Raw genomic sequence first — 19164 nt, 5'->3', positions numbered from 1 at the left:
GGTTTTTATAGTTAGTACCAACATTAATTTCATCTCATTCTGAACTTAGTTAACTATCATAAAATTTAAATCAATAGAGTCAGAATGAGTATCATTGTAATCTCATATATATTATAGTGTCATAAGATATTAGCCTCATTTTAAATTAAACATTGTTACTACAAGAAGAGTGACCACTGAATGCATAGGGAAGCTAGGTCACTGGAAGAATATGATTTAAAGAGACAGAAAATAGGGGCACCTGGCTGGCTCAGTCAGTCAAGCATTTGACTTCGGCTCAGATCATGATCTCATGGTTTGGGATCGAGCCCCGCGTCAGCCTCTGCCCTGACAGCACAGAGACTGCTTGGGATTCTCTCTCCCTCTATCTCTGCCCCTCTCCTGATTGCTCTCTCTTTCACTTTCTCTCGAAACAAATAAATAAACCTTAAAAAAAAAAGAGAGAGAGACAGAACATAGTGTGAGACTTCTACGATTAGAATATTAGTTCATAAAATAAAGCTTACCTCCTAAATTCAACTTTATATATCCAATAGAAGTAAAGCTAGTACAGGAATTCTTCTTTGTTTCTTTGTTTCTTGTTAAACAATTACGGAAATAGATGGAAAATTCTAGTCTCTTCAAATTGCTCATTCTGTTAACATTATATTAAGTTTTGTTATATTTTATATTAGATAACTTTATAAGATATCATGGAATATTTAAGATGTATTGACTATGGATTACTAGTTAGCAATTATTTTTGACTTAGATCCCACGTTAAGAACCAAAATTTCTATGCATGACCTTCCCCTTTAGGTGAAGAGAAGCAAATGTCCAAACTCAGAACTTGGAAGAGCTGTTGGTAGGGCTTTAGCAACATTTCAAGGAGTTCTAGAGGAGTATGCGAGCATTTAGGTAAATTCATTCTAAAAACTCATGGCCAGTTAAGTGTCCAGTGTCATGTGGAGGCAAATTATGATATTGAAAAATCATCTTTATCCATTCACTCATTGGACATTTTCTTTTTTACTGCTACCACTGTTTTGGAATCGTAGTCAAATTTTATATGGTATACTTTTCCAGAATTTCAAAACATACCTAAAATTGTTACCTTCAATTATGAGGAATCTATTTTTTCAGATTGCAACAGCACTGCGTTGCCTCAAAATGTGTATCCAGAATGGTAAAATGCCTAGGAAATCTTATGATTTTCACATATTAAAGACATTTTATATGTTTCCATTCATTTTTTACTCAATATAAAATGTATAACTTAATGGCAACACATGTCACAACTTTACTAACAAATAATGGGTAATATTACAACAGTTCTTACGTGAATATGGAGAAGCAGCGTAATGCATTAAGAAGGCAGACTTCCTGGATTTAAATCCTACTTTTGTCACTGGTCAGTCCTGTGGTCTTGGACGAGTCACTGGGCCCTTCTTTGCTTCAGTTCCTCAACTGTGAAATGGGGATGATGAAAAGACACCATCCCAGTCTTTGTGAGGATTAGTGAAACAATAACAACAAATTGGGATAAAGCACTTGGAGGTACCGCTTGGCACATAGTAACTACTTAAATGTTAGCTACAATTTTTATTGTAATAAAAAATGACAGGGACTGATGAGAATAGAAATCATTACTAACTTTGGAGCATTCAAAAAGTACCAAGCACTCTGAAGGTTGGTACACTTACACTACATTTAACCCTTAAAATATTAAGCACATCCTACTATATAGAGAATAGACCCTTAAAAATATGCTATTTTATACATACTATAATTGCAGATAATTTCCTCCATGAAACATAGCAAAGTATGACTGAAGTGTTGAAGTGACCCCTTCATCCTTCTAATGAGAAATAAGGCTTCTAGGATGGTGACTAGAAAACAGTAAAGACAATATGAAAAATACTTCTAGTTGATCAGTTTTGCTCACTCATTAGCCACAGTGAAAGTAATCAATTTTTCAGTACAGGAAAATCGCAAAATACTAATGTCATGGACCTTCAGGATCAGTTGATAATAATATCAAGAATGTTAAATCCCTGAAAGTTAAGATATACTTAATATAGGTATTTGTGTTAAGGTAATATCTTCATTAAATTCAAAGTGTTCAACGTTTCCTTTGAAAACTTTGAGTTTATCTCTTATTATATATAAGGACTTATTGCAAAAATTTTAAGTGCTTCTGTGCCAAAGAACAATTTTTATCAGCTTGACCAGTGTATGAATAACTGGTATATGTATAACACAGAATTTTTGTTATTCAATACACAACTGATGGCAGTGAAGATTTTTAATGATCATCTGAAAATCATTATCAAATTTCATAAATTAAAATGTAATAATCATCTGTATATACCTTAGTTATGAAAAGCATTTCACATACTAAATTAGTCCAAATCCATATACTCATCACAATCACAGGAAGGGCATTTTAACTGTTTTGAGAATTATAGATTCAAAATCAATATTACTGTATTCATTACACTAAAAAACAATATTATTTAATCAACATAGAAATGATAAAAATGACGTGTATTTTAGAATGAAAATAGAATACACCTTGTGCTTCCATACATTATCAAGGTCTCTAATAGTCCTTGTGCAGTTCAACAAATAATGCTTTATTTTCACTGTTGTACACATACCTTGATAGAAAAATACTCAGCACGGTGTATTCTCTTCAGAGTCTCACATCTCATATGGAAGTCTTAATAAAAGTAAGAATTTTAGGTATCTTTCTAAGTTAAAATTTGACTTTTTAAATGGACTTAAATTTCCTCCTTTACCCCGCTCTCCCCTCCCGTACCTCCCTGATCTCCACCCCACTCCACCCCTCTCCACCCCCTGGCCACCTGTGGCACAGCACCAGTACACGTGGCCCTAGGAAGCCATGCCATTTCAGAGACCAATGACAGCACCCACTTGCTGGAACTGTCCACGAGCACAAAGCAGTGCTTCCCACCACAAGCAGTGGGAAGAAAGTCTTGGTAGAAGCCTCATTCAGCTCTCTTCTCTGTTACTGAGAAATAAACCCGTAGGAAAAAGAGTCAAGCATGCTCTTCACCATTCACAAATCATACTTTCTCTGATGCAGGTAGGGGACCGAATGCCTACAATAACACCCAGTCTATGTGGTCTGTAACATTTCTGTATGAGGATTTGAAAAGTGTGTCCATCTTTCTTCAGTGAAAGACTGCTTCAAGTGGAAATATCCATTATCACATGATTCCATTCAGAGAAGATGAAAACAAACACAATGAAATAATTCTAACTAATGGGAGAGGAGGCACAATGGTTCATTGTTTACCTGTTTTTTTTTTTTCATAAATTCCAAGGACAAAATTTACCCTAAAAATGAATAGTTAGTGTCAATACATAGACAGATTAGTTTGTGAAGCTACAGATGGTCTGAGTGATGTCTCATCCATTTCCGGCACAAGTATTCACGTACAAGAAGAACATTGGTTATTTACTCCACGGGGAAGGAGCTAGAGAAAAAAATTTCATTTATTTATCTTGAATGAAGAATGTTTAGCCAGCATGTCTTTTGTCTAGTGTTCAGAAGCTTCTGCTTGCCTGGTTCCTTGGGGATTCTCCTCATTCTTCTCCAACAGGGGGAGGCGGCTCGCACAGCTTGTACAGCCTAGGAAAGGCAGGGAAGAGTGTGACAGCAGCCTGGCGTATTGCCATTACCTGAGATGTTTCTACTGGTACAAAAAATATATTGACAAAAAGTTCCTGGTTCAGGAGCCATGATCATATTGCCTATTTTACTAAAAATTACTTATGAATTAGCAAACTCCAAAACTTCAGTTCTAGTTTTCAGAAAACACCAATGTCTCTGTATAAGTGGAGACGACTACTGATTACGCAATGTCATCTTTCCCACACCAGCTGCTTCTGCTCCAGTGCTGCCTGCCCTGACTGTTCACCTTGCTGGCAGCAAAACTGATTCTCTGAGTTCTAGGAGATGATACTATAGTGATAATTACCATCTTGTCTATCATGACTAATTTGTAGCAAAACAGCACCTTCTCATAGGGGTCTACTGGTTTCCTGACTAGTTTTCGAAATTTGTTTCATTCTGTACCATGTCTTGGGTGCAGTCAGTTACGAATAGGCTGATGTGGCAGAGTCCTGAGGCCTGAATCTCAAAGGCACAATTATCCGGTGTTTCCTCGGGAATATCTGCCCATCTCCGCCCACTGTTCCATTCATCTGCCAGCAGAATCAAGTGGAGATTCAAGTGGCTCAAGGAATCTACTTGAACTAGTGGAGATGCCAGGAAGGGCTCCCTCTTGACATCCCAGGTCTGGGTGTCTTGAGGCAAAGCTCGGGGGACTGAATTAGGATTGTACAAGCTCCAGAGCTCCACATTCTCCAGAATATCCTAACTCCAGAACCAAATTAAGGGGAACGTAATATCTGCCAAGACAGGGACACCTGGGGGGCTCAGTCGGTTCAGCCCCTGACTCTTGGTTTCGGCTCAGGTCATGATCTCACAGTTGGTGGGTTCCAGCCCCATGCCGGGATCTGCACTGACCTCACAGAGCCTGCTTGGACTTCTCTCCCTCCCTCTCTCTCTGCCTGTCTTCTCTCTCCCTCTCTCTCTCTCTCTCTCTCTCTCTCTGTCTCTCTGTCTCTCTGTCTCTCTCTCTCAATATTTAAATAAAATAGCTGCAAGACAGCCACAGTGACCAGACAGGGCACACCCATTATTAAAAGCACAGTCTGAGAGACGATCAGCTGACTGAGGTGGCTAGATGTTAGACTACATATACTCACAGTCCTAATAGCTCCATGGCCATGCTGGCCCTACTTGAGAGCCTCATCCATGATATAAAAATATTAAGTACAGGGGCGCCTGGGTGGCTCAGTCGGTTAAGTGTCCAACTTCGGCTCAGGTCACAATCTCTCAGTTTGTGAGTTCGAGCCCTGCATTGGGCTCTGTGCTGACAGCTCAGAGCCTGGAGCCTACTTTGGATTCTGTCTCTCTCTCTCTCTCTCTCTCTCTCTGCTCCTCCCCTGGCAAGCTTGTGCGCACTCTCTCTCTCTGTCTCAAAGATAAACATTAAACAAATTAAAAAAAAAAACCTAAAATATAACATTAAGTACAGGTTTCAACTTTGCTCCTTTTCAAAAGTACTCCAAACTCGGATGGGGTAGCATGGTGATTCCCTTCTTATACAAATTAAATTGAACACAGTTTACAGGAGGTGTTGACAAACTTAGCAAATTATGTTTCCTTCTCCTTCAACATTTAATCCCATGCTAATTCTAAATCAAAGGGGAAAAGAATGACAAAGTTTGAATATTGAATTAGAAACTAGTTAACAACATAAACTTTCCCAGTCTGGAAACACACAGGAAAAAGTTACTGCCTTTGGAGATTATTCAAGTCTGAAAGGTGCTTAATGCTCTTCATGTAATCTCCATGGAAGAAAATGAATACTAAAATAAGGACCTCTCACATCAGAAAAGCTTATTTCATCTTTCCCAGAGAAAAGAATACATTAAATTGAGCTGATATAGTTCAAAGCTGCCTTTGCAGTAAAAAACTACAGTTTTGCTTCAAAATGCATTCCCAGTGCCGGAATAATGGAATGATCGGAAAGTTCTTTTCCTCTTTAATTTTGATCCTTTCATTTTCCTTACAGCACTGCCTAATGAAGGGAAAGGCAGTGGCCTTACTCAGGTAGAACACAAACAGTAAGCTGGGTAGCAAATGTCCTACCCCGTGAGATCTGGGCTGAGCCATCACATTCCATTACCTTGCACTGCACGTTTCCACATAATGGAACTAATGCCACTGTGTAGGCAAGTCTTTGAAATGTCTGCCTTGCAAATTGGCAAAAGGCTACTCCGTGTGATCACCTAATGAAATAATAGCTCTGGATACTGCAGAACTGGGCAGATTCAGCTTCTGTGAGGCTTCTTGGAAGTGACTCAGGGTTATTTGAGTTCAGACACATTTGTAATGGAAATCGTGGGGCTTTGGGAATTTAGAACAGGCAGATAGAGTTGGGAAGTAAAATGTAATAGTTAAGAGTTGGGCTTTTACCTTGCACTGAGGCATTTGTTTTTTTGTCAGCTAAATTGTTAGGTAACAGAAGGCCTTGGTTTGCCCAACACCTTGGGGCCCTTGTCATAGTTTCATTCCACCCATGCACACCAGTGCCCCTGCATGAAAAGGTTTGTTCCTGGCTCCACTTTCTTCTTTTCCTGTTTGGGCTCAGGCAGCCATCTTGGAGCTGGTATTTCCAGCCCAAATCCAAATCTGCTGAGAGTAAAACTTTGAAACTTCAACCTACAGATCATGCCCTTCATCCTTCTACATGGCAAAAGAGACATTTTCAAGGCTACAGTGTCAATAATAATCTGTCCCAAGGCAATTCTCCCTATCTTAAAGATGAGAAAACTGTCTCAGAGAAAATAAGTAATCTGACTAAATCAGGTCATCAAGCAGGAGCTCGGACTCAAAATCAGGTTTTTCACGTGTAACCACTTCAGTATGCTGCTTCACAATTAAACAAATAAAATAAATCAAGCTATTGTAGCACAATAGTTCCCAGGTTTTGTGATCTAATAGAAAATAAGACCAGTGTACCTTTATATCTGAAAGGTAATATTTGGTTCATGATGAAGATAAGTTGATTAATCTGAAGATCCAATGTATGAAAGTTAGGAGGAAGAACACTGTATTGCCCACAAAGCCATCTCCATTTGGGTGTCCCATTGATCCTTAGTCCCAATGTCACCAACATGAGCTCACCCTCCTTTCCCTACACGTGCTTATTTTTCTTGGTGACTGGAACCATTTGCCCATTGTCGTCCAACCCAAAGATTTGGTGTCATCCTAGAATATTCTTCTTCTAGCAAATTGTTCTTAAATTTGTTGTCTCTGGGACAGGAACCCTGGTGCCCAGCTGGGCGGGATCCCACCCCTCACACAGTGCTTCTTATATTCTACCTTTCCTTCCAGTTATGTTTTCTCATCTCATCTCTTTAACTGAAAGGTCCTTGAGGGATGGTTCTATTTCCATCTCATGTTTCTACCCTCCATGAAGCAGAGCAGGGTGCTTTGCATTTCTTAAGTCCTCAATAAATATTTATAGAGTGAGTGAAAGAATAAATAGGATTAAATTAAAAATTACTTTAGATTTCTCTTTGGGGATTATTATTCTCTTATAAAAATGTCAACTTTACAGCTGGCACATTTTATTGTGTTTCAGTTCAAGAGTTTTAAAACACAATACAATAAAGAAAAAAGTGAGTCCATCAGTTTCTTTTCTTGTATTCCGCTTGCGTATTGGTTTATTGATCAGGATGCTGAAGTCTTATCTTAACCCTTCTGTTTATTAGTGTTTATAAGCTCTAGCTATGAAGACCTTGCTAAACCATTATCTTGTTTTCTTATTGGAATTTTAACACTTCACTGGGTCCGTTATCACAATATACCACGTCGGCTCAAGGTGCCAGAGAGAGAATGCCTATGTGAAATGACTCCTTAGGAACAGTCTTTCTAACTTAATCAACTATGAAAGATAACATTAACAAGACTTGAGGATTAAATAAGTTAGGTGCCAACACTAAAAATAAACACAATTAGAACATGAGTGCTCCATCCATTTTCAGGGGGAAAATATGTTTTCCCTTGTGAAAGTACTTCTACTGCCCACAGAGTTTTTTAGGATGAAATATAACTTCATAAATGCTGCTGTCATCATTCTCACTCTGGTAACTGCTTTGTAAATAGAAAATGAAAGTGTCTTGTCTGTGACAGTGCCTGGAGGAGTCTCCTTTTTGTTAAAATGCCAAGATATAAAAACAATCAAATGTAAAAGAGATTATTTAATTTTGCCCCACTTCAAGATAGATGGCTGCTTACCTTATTGTCACCAGGGAAATGAAATTAACATTTATTTGATGGCTGTCTCCATGTTCATTTATTCTAAAGGTGAATTAGAGTCCTTTCTTTTTTTTTTTATTTATTTTTGGGACAGAGAGAGACAGAGCATGAACGGGCGAGGGGCAGAGAGAGAGGGAGACACAGAATCGGAAACAGCCTCCAGGCTCCGAGCCATCAGCCCAGAGCCTGACGCGGGGCTCGAACTCACGGACCGCGAGATCGTGACCTGGCTGATGTCAGACGCTCAACCGACTGCGCCATCCAGGCGCCCCGAGTCCTTTCTTTTTTTAAGTTAAAAAAAAATTTAAATTTTTGACAGAGAGAGAACATGAGCAGGAAAGGGGCAGAGAGAGAGGAGGGAGGATCGGAAGCGGGCTCTGCACTGAGAGCAGTGAGCTCAATGCGGGGCTTGAACCCATGAACTGTGAGATCATGACCTGAGCTGAAGTCAGACACTCAACCAACTGAGCCACCCAGGTGCCCCTAGAGTCTTTTCTTGTTATGATATGTGAACTGTGAATATTTGATATGATCACAAACAAAAAGCTCATTCATTCATTTGTTCATTCGCACGTTCTTGAAATCAGTTCAGATATTCAATGTCTACTGTACAGCACTATGATCAGCCAGGAATAAAATCCAAAAAACATATTCTCTGCCTCCAGAGAATCCACATTCAGGTTGGGTGAGGAGACATGGAACAATATATTGTAACACAGAGCTATAAAAGAGCTATAAAAGACCAATACACAAGATGCTAAGGGAGCACAAAGAGGAAGAAAACTCAGCCAAGACTTCAAAGAGAAGAGGGCATTGAGAAAAGGACACAAAGGGTTTTGTGGGTAAGTAGGAGTTTTCCATACAGACACAGATGGGAAAAGCAATCATGCCAGAGGGAACAGCATGTCAGGCAGAGAAAAACAAATGAAAATGGCATTTTGGTAGTTCGGTACACTTGGGTTACAAATATTAGTAGTCCCTGTGTGGACTTCTGTCTTTGAATTCATGATGGAACTTGGAAAACAGAATAATGTCAAGACTTCTACCTGCTACCTCTAAGTTTGCTTCCCTTAAAATTTCATTGAATTCAGAGACCACTTATGACTAGTCACATTTAGCCACAGAGTGTTTACGAGGCCAATTTCCATGATTATATTCAGTACTTCACTAGGCATGTACTGTGGCAGGTGCCTTAGATGTAAGTGACACTGCCTTGGATGTGGCGGTAAGCCCTTTGGGAAAGAGCAGACCTGGGGAGTCACTTACCTTGGAGCAGACTGTGGGGTTCTGTCTCTGATTCCCAAATTCTTTGCTGTGTTCTGAACTCTTGCTCCCTGAGAGAAGTAGGGAAAATCATTTTTAGCTCTACATTGTATTAGTAATTATTTAGCATACCATGAACATTTGAGTGTAGAATATTTATTCCAACAATGTATATAACATCAAGAGAGATGAGGTGAAGCAGAAGAGAAAAATTATCATCTGAGCATTTTCAAAACTAATGCTTTAAGTATCAAAATATGCTGACATATTTTTCCAAAGGGTTGATATTTATTTCAATAGCTACCTAAATCATTCAAAATAAACTTAAATCACAGCTTCCTGTTCACTATCTCATCTATGTCTTTATTCCTAGAAGCAAGCAATACTTTAGATGTTGAAAATAAGAAACGAGAAGGCTACAAATATGTGCTGTGTCCTCACTTTTGTGGAACAGAAAATCACAGTTCTATCGCACTCACAAACCTGTTTTATCCTTAGCTGAATAATCAGCTATTTTTTTTTAAATTTTTTTTTCAACGTTTATTTATTTTTGGGGCAGAGAGAGACAGAGCATGAACGGGGGAGGGGCAGAGAGGGAGGGAGACACAGAATCGGAAACAGGCTCCAGGCTCTGAGCCATCAGCCCAGAGCCTGACGCAGGGCTCGAACTCACGGACCGCGAGATCGTGACCTGGCTGAAGTCAGATGCTTAACCGACTGCGCCACCCAGGCGCCCCAATAATCAGCTATTTTAAAGTTCATAGTATTTATCAAGAAAATATTTTCTTAAATAGTTCTAAAGCAATTCTGGACAAGGCATGTGCGTGTGGATCTCTGAAATGTAAGAATTCTGCCCCAAACTTTATAGTACAAAGGCAATGCACTTTAGCAATGAAAAAGTCTTCACAACTTGTCAAGTTCATGAATGAATATAATCATTGTTCAGTTCCTAATGGGAATTAGTTACTACATAGAACTAAACACCAGGGTTTGGGGCTGAGAACAGTTGAAGGAGAGTGGTTTTAAAGAAACTCTAGGGCATCTCAGTGGCTTGGTTAAGTTTCTGACTGGTTTCAGCTCAGGTCATGATCTCACGGTTTGGGAGTTTGAGCCCCGTGTTGAGCTCTGTGTTGATGGTGCAGAGCCTGTTTGGGATTCTCTGCCTCTCTCTGCCCCTCCCCTGTTTGTGCTCTCTCTCTCGAAACAAATAAGTAAACTTAAAAAATAAAATAAAGAAATACAAAATCTCTGAAACTCTCTTTCTTGCTACCAAATTCTGAACTACCGGAAGGGAAGGGAAGAAAGAAAAGGAGAAAAGGAAGAAAGGAAAACAAAAGAATATATCCTCTCAAGATGGACCAAATAAAGGAAAGCAAATAGGGAAAAGGGGTGGGGGTGGCAAAAAGACAGATGGGAAGGAATTTAGGAATTATAATTAAGCAGTTAAAAAATAACTCATTTTGGAGTAGTTTTAGACTTAGAGAAAAGTTGTAACACCAGAACAGAAAGTTCACATACTTAACTCAGCTATGTAAACTCTCTCTAATGCTCACCCTTCACTTGACCAGAGTATGATGGTCAAAACCAGGGAATCAATGTTCATATAATGCTGTAAGTCTTAATCAAATTTCACCATTTCCCCCTTGTGTCCTGATTCTATTCCAGGATCCAACCCAGGATCCCATACTACATTTTGTTTTCTTGTCCCCTTGGTCCTCTGATCCATGGCATTTCCTTGGATTTGATTTGTCTTTCATGACCTTAATACATTTGATAAGTACTGGTCATTATTTTGGAGAATATTTCTCAGTTTGGGTTTGTCAGCTGTTTCCTCACGATCAGATAGAAGACATGCATTTTGGACAAGAGTGATTTTGTGCCTCCTCAGTGCATGAGACCACTGATGTTGACCATCACCATATCACATGACTTCTCTACATCTTATCGGTGACAGTAACTGTCATCACTCGGTTCAAGCGGTGTCTGCCAGATTTTTCCACTGTAAAGTTACTTCTTTTCTTTTTGTAGTTAATAATTATGTTGTGGAGATTAACCACTTCTCCAAGCACTGTGGCTCTTTTCAATGGAGAATTATATTTGGAACCCAAGATCTGGACACTGGGTATGCTCACTGCTACTATTGGCATGTAACTGCTTCTAGGTCGTCTGAGTAGACAGAGCTATTTAACTAATCGCAAACATACTCAAACATCTATATTTATTTCTAAATGCGTGTGCGTGTGTGCGTGCATGCGTGTGTGTGTATCCATCAGTTCAAATTGCTACCTCTGATCCCAATCCACACCACAGGATTTGTTCTGGATTATAGCCTTCTCCCTTTCCCTATTTGTAACTTCCTTTTCTGACAGTAAGAAACTTTATTCTCATTACTTACAATATATTTACTTATCTCTTCAAACCTAGTATACACATAAGCTAGTTTTAGAAATTCTAAATCATATCCCTGTGAGAAATAGATTTACTAGGCTACAGTGTTTGTGTATAATTACTTTTGTTTTTAGTCTCATAATATTCCACTGAGTAGTCTGTAGAAAGGCTTTTGCTTTCTTCAAAGGTTGCAAATCACACTGATGTTCATCATGCTGAACACAACTGTTGGTGTATTCCACAGTGAATTCAACTATATAATTCTTCATATACTCAACATGCCAGGTACTTGCACTTTTCCACCCTTGTTTATGTTGTTTCCTCTACCCAAGGACCTCCTCTCTCCTCTTCCCTACCTGTCCACTCCTATTTATCCTCCCAGGCTCAAATCAAATATCATCTTGGCTAATAACTAATCGGTCATTCACTATATCAGGTATTGTTTTAAGTGCATTGAGTATATCCTCGCAACACTACGAGGCAAGTACTATTAAAATCTTTGTTTTAATAATGAGGAAACTAAGTAACAGAGAGACTTAGAATCTTGTCCCAAATGATACAGATGGTAAACACTGGAGTTGGGATTCAAACTGAGGTTGCTTGGCTCAAGAATCTATGCTTTTAAATCACTATCATGGTATCACTTTCTGCATGAAGCCTCTTTCTGGTTATCCCAGTTAGAACTATTGAACCATTGAACTATTGAACACACGCCATTTAGCATTTACTCTCTGCCAGGTACTATTCTGGAAACCTATGCCCACCAAAACAAACTATACTCAGTGTCCCAGCCACTGAGAGGCTCACAGTTTACTCACTTATTTATTCCCTGTCTTATGTCCGAAAACACTGAGGTTGTATACCACTTGTCTATTGGTACCTGTATCATGATGATCTGCCTATGTATGGCCACCATAAGATGGGGGAAGAATCACATCTTCTTCAGCCTTTGTTACCGTGCCCAGTATAATGTCCTGATATTGTAGGTAAGGAGACAGAACTCTGAAATTCCAGTTTTATTTACAAAAAATTGAGGCGGTCTTCCACCCAATAATACGTGGAATGTATAATTTGTAGAATAGACAACTTTGTTTCTAGGGGCGCCTGGGTGGCGCAGTCGGTTAAGCGTCCGACTTCAGCCAGGTCAGGATCTCGCGGTCCGTGGGTTCGAGCCCCGCGTCAGGCTCTGGGCTGATGGCTCAGAGCCTGGAGCCTGTTTCAGATTCTGTGTCTCCCTCTCTCTCTGCCCCTCGCCCATTCATGCTCTGTCTCTCTCTGTCCCAAAAATAAATAAACGTTGAAAAAAAAATTAAAAAAAAAAAAGAAAACTTTGTTTCTAATGTAAATGAAAGCTTCTCCCTCAAACATTGTATTAATCAGATCAGTTGGTTATGTAAAAGTGCTGCTTAGGATTATTATAGTCATTATCAAAAAAATTAGAAGGGGCATAGTACCCTTCCCTCTATCTTTCAGCTTTCCTTCTAACTAACCAGAGCATTAAACAAGTCTATGAAAAATAGATATACAAAGCTGTACATGAAAACCATACAATCAATCATGCTGAAGCGCTTCTCCCTAAAAAAGAAACTAAAGATCTTAGAAAATATTACTCATTGATCTGGCAAACATCTCAACCATTCAGTCTCTGGAGAGCTGGGTCTAAATGTTTGAGAAACAAAAGGAACAGGAAAGTCAGATCTTTGATCCCCATTTGTGTTCTAACTACTTAGATCACAGGTAGGTAAGAGTTGGCTTGCAGACTGGATCCCAGCCACTAATTCCACTGCCTGTAACAGCTGGACACTGGAGAGAGGATGGGCAGCAGATGGAACACTGCGAAAATCCCCTTGTACACCAGTTTAACCCACTTTCTCTAAAGAGAGGGCCCCAGGCGCTCTGATCTTCCGTACAGAAGTCAGAAACCAGTTCTTCCTTTCAGATCCACCTGGAGATGCCATATTTGCAGCAGAGAAACCAGTAACAAAGGAGGGTAGCTACCTATTCTAAATATATTTATTAAAAAAAAATAGAAGGAAGAAGTGATGAATACTGAAAAACTGCAGTTTAGAAATTTTATAAGAAACTTCATAACTTTTCAGTTTCCTTAAGTTACATTTTATAAATATATAATAATACATATAATAATATATGTAAATATAGCATGTATATTGTATTTCAAAAAGGTTTGCACTGGTTAAATAAGTCACTAAGGCTTACATAATACGGTTTTTACTTTCCCCCTGTAGTTTATAGATGTCCGTTCTCACGTGTAAGAACTTAAACGTTTTTGATTACTGAAGTCCATATAGTAAGAATGTATATCTAGTGAATTCATCATTACTCCTGTACTAGATTATTCTAAAACAGGTTAATAACCAGTCTCCTGGTCTTGCTGTAAACCATAATTTCGAGATGGCCCCTCCAAGTCTTCACTCAAACTTATTCTAACAGTAACAGAGTGAAACAGAATGCTTAGTGTCTTTCTGTACTTTTGGCATCCCAAACCCAACCCTGAAATGAATAATCACAAGTTTACTTTGGTCTACTTTTTAAAACCAAATTTGTATTATATCCATCCAAAAAATCCTTCCAAAATCTGCTGGCATTTGCATCTGTAGTTGCCCTTTTCTAGCTGAACCATACTGTGCCCTGTGCTTCTTGTGGATTTAACCTTTACTTAGCAAATCCCTGTTAGACCTTGTCAGATCTTGGCTTTCAATCTCCAGCTCCAGGGTGCCCACCTCGAAGCTCCAATGTATATCCATTCATTGTACTTTATTCCTGAATTACAGACCCCAAACCAGTGCTGGTATCACTTATGACTGCTTCCAGGATTTTTTTTTTTTTTTACATTCTGTAGTATATCTTGGGAGCAAACCCACAGAGATTAGTATGTTTGCATAAGAGTTATACACTAAGTCTTTAGTAAACAAATAAGTTTTAACTACAAAAGCATATCTTAAAAACTAAATCACTTACTATCATTGGGCAGTTCAAACCAAGTCAGCAAGAATAAATATTGGTTAAATCAATTTTCTGTGGTTACCCTGAGAAACTGTGGCAGAATAAAACATAAAATTGATATTTTCCAACTCTTGTCTTTCTAATAAGTTGTGTCTTTTCTATCATATAAGGCACATTTTCCTAATAATAAATTGGAGGTTAATGCATTTTTGTTACCTTTTAAAAGAATTTTAAGCGTTAGAAACCAAACTATCACATTAAAATACCATTGGGTACTGTAGCAAAAGCTCATTCTCTTTATGAGAGTTTATTCCCACCTATAAATACTTCAGTGACCTAATGACATCCCAAAGACTACTCTTCATCCTCTGAAGGAAAATTTGAGATATGTGCTTTTATCTTCAGAATAATGCACCAAATTCTTAGCATGGCTTGGACTTCACTTTGAGAGCTCCAGGAGCAAGAAGGGCCTTCAATTCTTTCCTCTTCTTCCTTGCCCGCACGCTTTTCCTCAATTCTATTTCCAGAGCCTTACTAAATCACCTGCGATGCCCAGAAAATGCCATGTAGCCTTTGCCCTTGTTCCTTACATAAGCCTCAAATCCACTCCTGCCCATTACACTTGGCCAACCCCTTTCCTCCTTCTGGTTATCTCTTACACATCCTTTTTTCCAGGTTGGCTTGGTTTCTTGGAGGATCCTCATATAGATGTCTGTATTGCCTTCGTCCCTGGGAGTGTTTCTTGTTCACATTTACTCTCTGAGCCTGAAAAAGTGTCCCCCACATCCAGGCACTAATCAGACACCTGATAAATGCTGACTAATCCTCATTAAACCTGATAAATCCTGATTAAAAGGAACCTTCAAATCCAGGTGCCGTAGGGGCACCTGGGTGGCTCTGTCGGTTGGGCCTCCGGCTTCAGTTCAGGTCATGATCTCACAGTTTGTGAGTTCAAGCCCCGAGTTGGGCTCAGTGCTGACAGCTTGGAGCCTGAAGCCTGCTTCGGATTCTGTGTCTCACTCTCTCTTTGCTCCTCCTCCTCTCTCTCTCTTTCTCTCTCAAAAATAAATACACATGGAAAATGTAAAAAAAAAAAAACCAGGTCCTGTAAAACAATCCCTAAACTGTGTGTGACTTACCTGCTTCCGCATCACATCTGTAGCCTGCATGATGTAGCGAGGAGGCAGTCCATGGCTTCTGGCCAGAATGATGGCCTGCTCCAGTGTCACGCTCAGGGTGCACCTGTGTGCAAAGGCAAAAGCAAGTCAAATGCCACCAGTTCCCATTAAGGACTTCAAAACGCTTTGGGTTACTAATGAAGGGCAACAGAATATGCTAGCCCAAAATCTGCCTCCTCAGAGAGTTACTCATTTTTCCTTGGGTATCTCCCATGTATACATAAGGTACACACGTTAATAAACTGTTTTTCTCTCATTAATATTTTATTATAGGGGTCTCAGCTAAGAACTCAGAAGGATAGAAGGAAAATTATTTTTCTTACCCTAGACTAACGTCAAAATCAAAACCGCCAGCCAAAATGGAAACAACTGGACAATGAACCACTGATTTTTCTACATAGAACACCTACTTAAAAATAGATTATAGGGGTGCCTGGGTGGCTCTGTCGGTTGAGCATCTAACTTTGGATCGGGTCATGATCTCATGGTTCGTGAGTTTGAGTCCCACATCAGACTCTCTGCTGTCAGGGCAGAGCCCGCTTGGGATCTTCTGTCTCCCTCTCTTTCTGCCCCTCCCCTACTCATGCGAATGCGCGCTCTCTCTCTCTCTCTCTCTCTCTCTCTCTCTCTCTCAAAATTAAACATTAAAAACAAGTAAATAAATAAATAAATGAAAATTAATAAAATAAAAATAAAAATAGATCAGAGAGCTACATGACTGGAGTCCTAAGTATTTAAATTTAACAAACTCATTATGAACTGCGTTTATGAGTTTATATACCTAAAGTTAAAAAAATTATAATAAAATCTAATTATCAGACATTATTCCTTACTGATATTCCATGTAACTTAAAAGAAATGACTTCCTAATATTTTTCATTCATGTCTACATATGATAGTTAATAGATTTATACTAATTTATGCCAAAAGGCTTAGAAAAGTAAACAGTGAAATTAATATTCACTAAGATCAGAGTTGATTTTTTTTTAAAGTATGTTTCTTGGACCCAATATAAGAGATTGTAAAATTTTCAAAAGGAACTTATAATTATTTAGTCAGGAATGTGATGCCCAGAGCAACCGGGAGAAAATTCAGAATCCAGCCCCTGATTTCAGTAATTGCTGTGCCTTTCTCCTTGTCCTTTGTCCTTTGCCTTCCCTTTTAAGGAATTCCTTTTATGTCCTTTCACGTTTTTTTCTTTGGCAGCTCTGAGAACCTACGCATATTTGTTAACATTTTCAGGTGCTGGTCTCTGAATTTTCGTAAAATTCATGAGCAGATTTTCTTTTACTGCACTTTTCAATTCATGGATATTTGGATGGTCTTTTTTCCATTTTTGCATTTACATTCCTGTATTTTGTTGGTTTTTTTTTTTACACGTGTATTTTTCTAGATCTGTTCAGTGTTTCCTTACAAATGAAAGGTCTACTATGCAATCGCTTCTCTGTGAGGAATATCTAGCTCACTTATCTTTGGTTAAGAGACTGAGCTATAGAAATCCAAAACATCTGCTAGATTTTGATACTGATGAATTAATAAAAAGAAGAGTAAGGGGCTTAAAACATTACTGCTGACATTTTAGAAAGAACCTGATGAGTTACTGCCTTATTATACACGATTGGATTCTAAGGAGAAACATGTTAAGTTTCATTGGCTGTTAAATGACCTCTTTACACAGCATTAATAACATATTCAGATGGGCTAAAGTTTTACAATTAGCTTTTGGTAGTATGTTCACAAACATTTAGTGTATGAGTCTGATAATAATATGTAGTTGCAGTTGTATATGCTGTCACATGCTGTAGACTAGCATACGCCCACGAAAGCCAAGAAGTTTAGTTGACAGTTCACGCTTAAAAAAAAAATCAATTTTTTACAAAGCATTTAATTGTCAGCTCATTTGACAGGCCATAACCTTTTCCACCTCCTTAAGGTCTCCTCTACTCCAATTTTAAGTCCTTATTGATTCCAACATTTTAATCAATAACACTCATTATACTAGCTGAATGACACTAAAAGAAATCTTTATCTTCTTCTAATCAAACTTAAATATGTCTGTTCTTTTAGATAAAACATGACTTGCCTTCCTCTATTTATAACAAACACTTACTGGTTGTGAAGGATTTTTAACAAGCAGCCTATAATTTTTACCAATTTTCTTAATCTTTTTAAACCGATTTATTTCTCCCTAGTTCAAGTTGTAGTAAACAGTACTACAGCAGCAAATTATCTGCTAGAGACTTTAAAAATCTCCCGATCAACCAATGTGGTCCAGTAATATGCTCTCGGAGAGGGTACCTTCAGGTGTCACCTTTTTAGAATCAATCACACACACATCATCTAACAGAAAAATCTACCTTAAAATGGATACATATATTTTCTTTCACTAGCATATCAAAACCAGATGGCTTTGTCTATCTAATCCGTCTTTTCATACTAACCACTGTGTATGTTCCAATTAGGTCCCGAGATTAATTTGAAATTTTAAAAAAGTGAAACACTTAAAAAGATACAACCAGGTCCCTGTGGGAAGTATTGCCTGTGTTTGACTCACAGTTGATTTGTCCAGTGGGAGCCCACTTTTTCTATCATGGCATCACAGGATTCCATTCTCCTGAATTAAGCATGTGGAAGAAAGCTCAGCAGTAAGCCCACAGCTTTGTTGTTAATATACCAAAATTTGCGTCCTAGCTTTTTCTCTTCTCTCAGCTATCAGTATCTGAATGTCAAGTGGAAAAATTCAGCATTTGCAAGAAGACTTCTGCTTCTAGCATTCTTGGGAAGATTCTAGATCCAGAAATGGCACATGGTTTTGCAACGGTACATAAAGGTATATACTCAGTCAGGTTTGACAAGAGATCATTTGGTTTTATAGGTACTTTGTTGATTACCAGTGAGACAGCTTTGCTAACCCTGGACAAGAGAACGAAGACAGCATACCAAAGGCTGGGAAGCCTAAGCAAATTCGTTCAGGACAAGAGTTCTTATCTGACCCACCAGTTTCCTTTCTAGCACTATAACTGTTTTCATATTAGACAGTTAAATTAAAACTTAGATCTATAGTTCTACTCCATCCTGGAAATCATGGGCCTTCAGTTTTCAGGTCTTTCTAGTTGTAGTATCATTTTTAAATTTTAGACAACTCTTCCCTGGGAGTCACAAAAATAAAAAAAAATAAAGATCACAGAGTAGATTTGTCCTTGATAAAAAGGCAAATATAACATAGACACTGAGGAAAGTTGTTCCATAATTTTAGTAGGAAGACATTCCAATAATAGCTCTGCTTAGGGCATACTCCTGAGAAAATGTACTTGACAGGGCTATAAAATTATGCAGAAATTGTGAATTTCCCCACAGAAAGAAAAGGGAAAGGGTCAATATATCCGTGCTTGTAATGAATAAATCTTCTTGACATATTTTGTATTAAGAATAGATCCTACATCACATCAGAGATATAGTAGAGTTTTA

General features: G+C 38.5%; 1 protein-coding gene across 1 annotated transcript in view; it reads right to left on the bottom strand.

Annotated features, from left to right (window-relative positions):
* Positions 1 to 1558: 1558 nt before the first annotated feature.
* Positions 1559 to 19164, bottom strand: part of PREX2 (phosphatidylinositol-3,4,5-trisphosphate dependent Rac exchange factor 2) — a 295413-nt gene continuing 277807 nt past the window's right edge. Inside the window, 3 exon segments of the mRNA XM_043601163.1 lie at positions 1559 to 3637; positions 9170 to 9237; positions 15658 to 15760. Coding sequence (XP_043457098.1) covers positions 3592 to 3637; positions 9170 to 9237; positions 15658 to 15760 — 217 coding nt within the window. The 3' untranslated portion in view covers positions 1559 to 3591.

The sequence above is a fragment of the Prionailurus bengalensis genome, chromosome F2, assembly GCF_016509475.1.
Source record: "Prionailurus bengalensis isolate Pbe53 chromosome F2, Fcat_Pben_1.1_paternal_pri, whole genome shotgun sequence".
Lineage (NCBI taxonomy): Eukaryota > Metazoa > Chordata > Mammalia > Carnivora > Felidae > Prionailurus > Prionailurus bengalensis.
The sequence above is the reverse complement of the archived record's forward strand: the minus strand, read 5'-3'. Positions and strand labels throughout refer to the sequence as shown.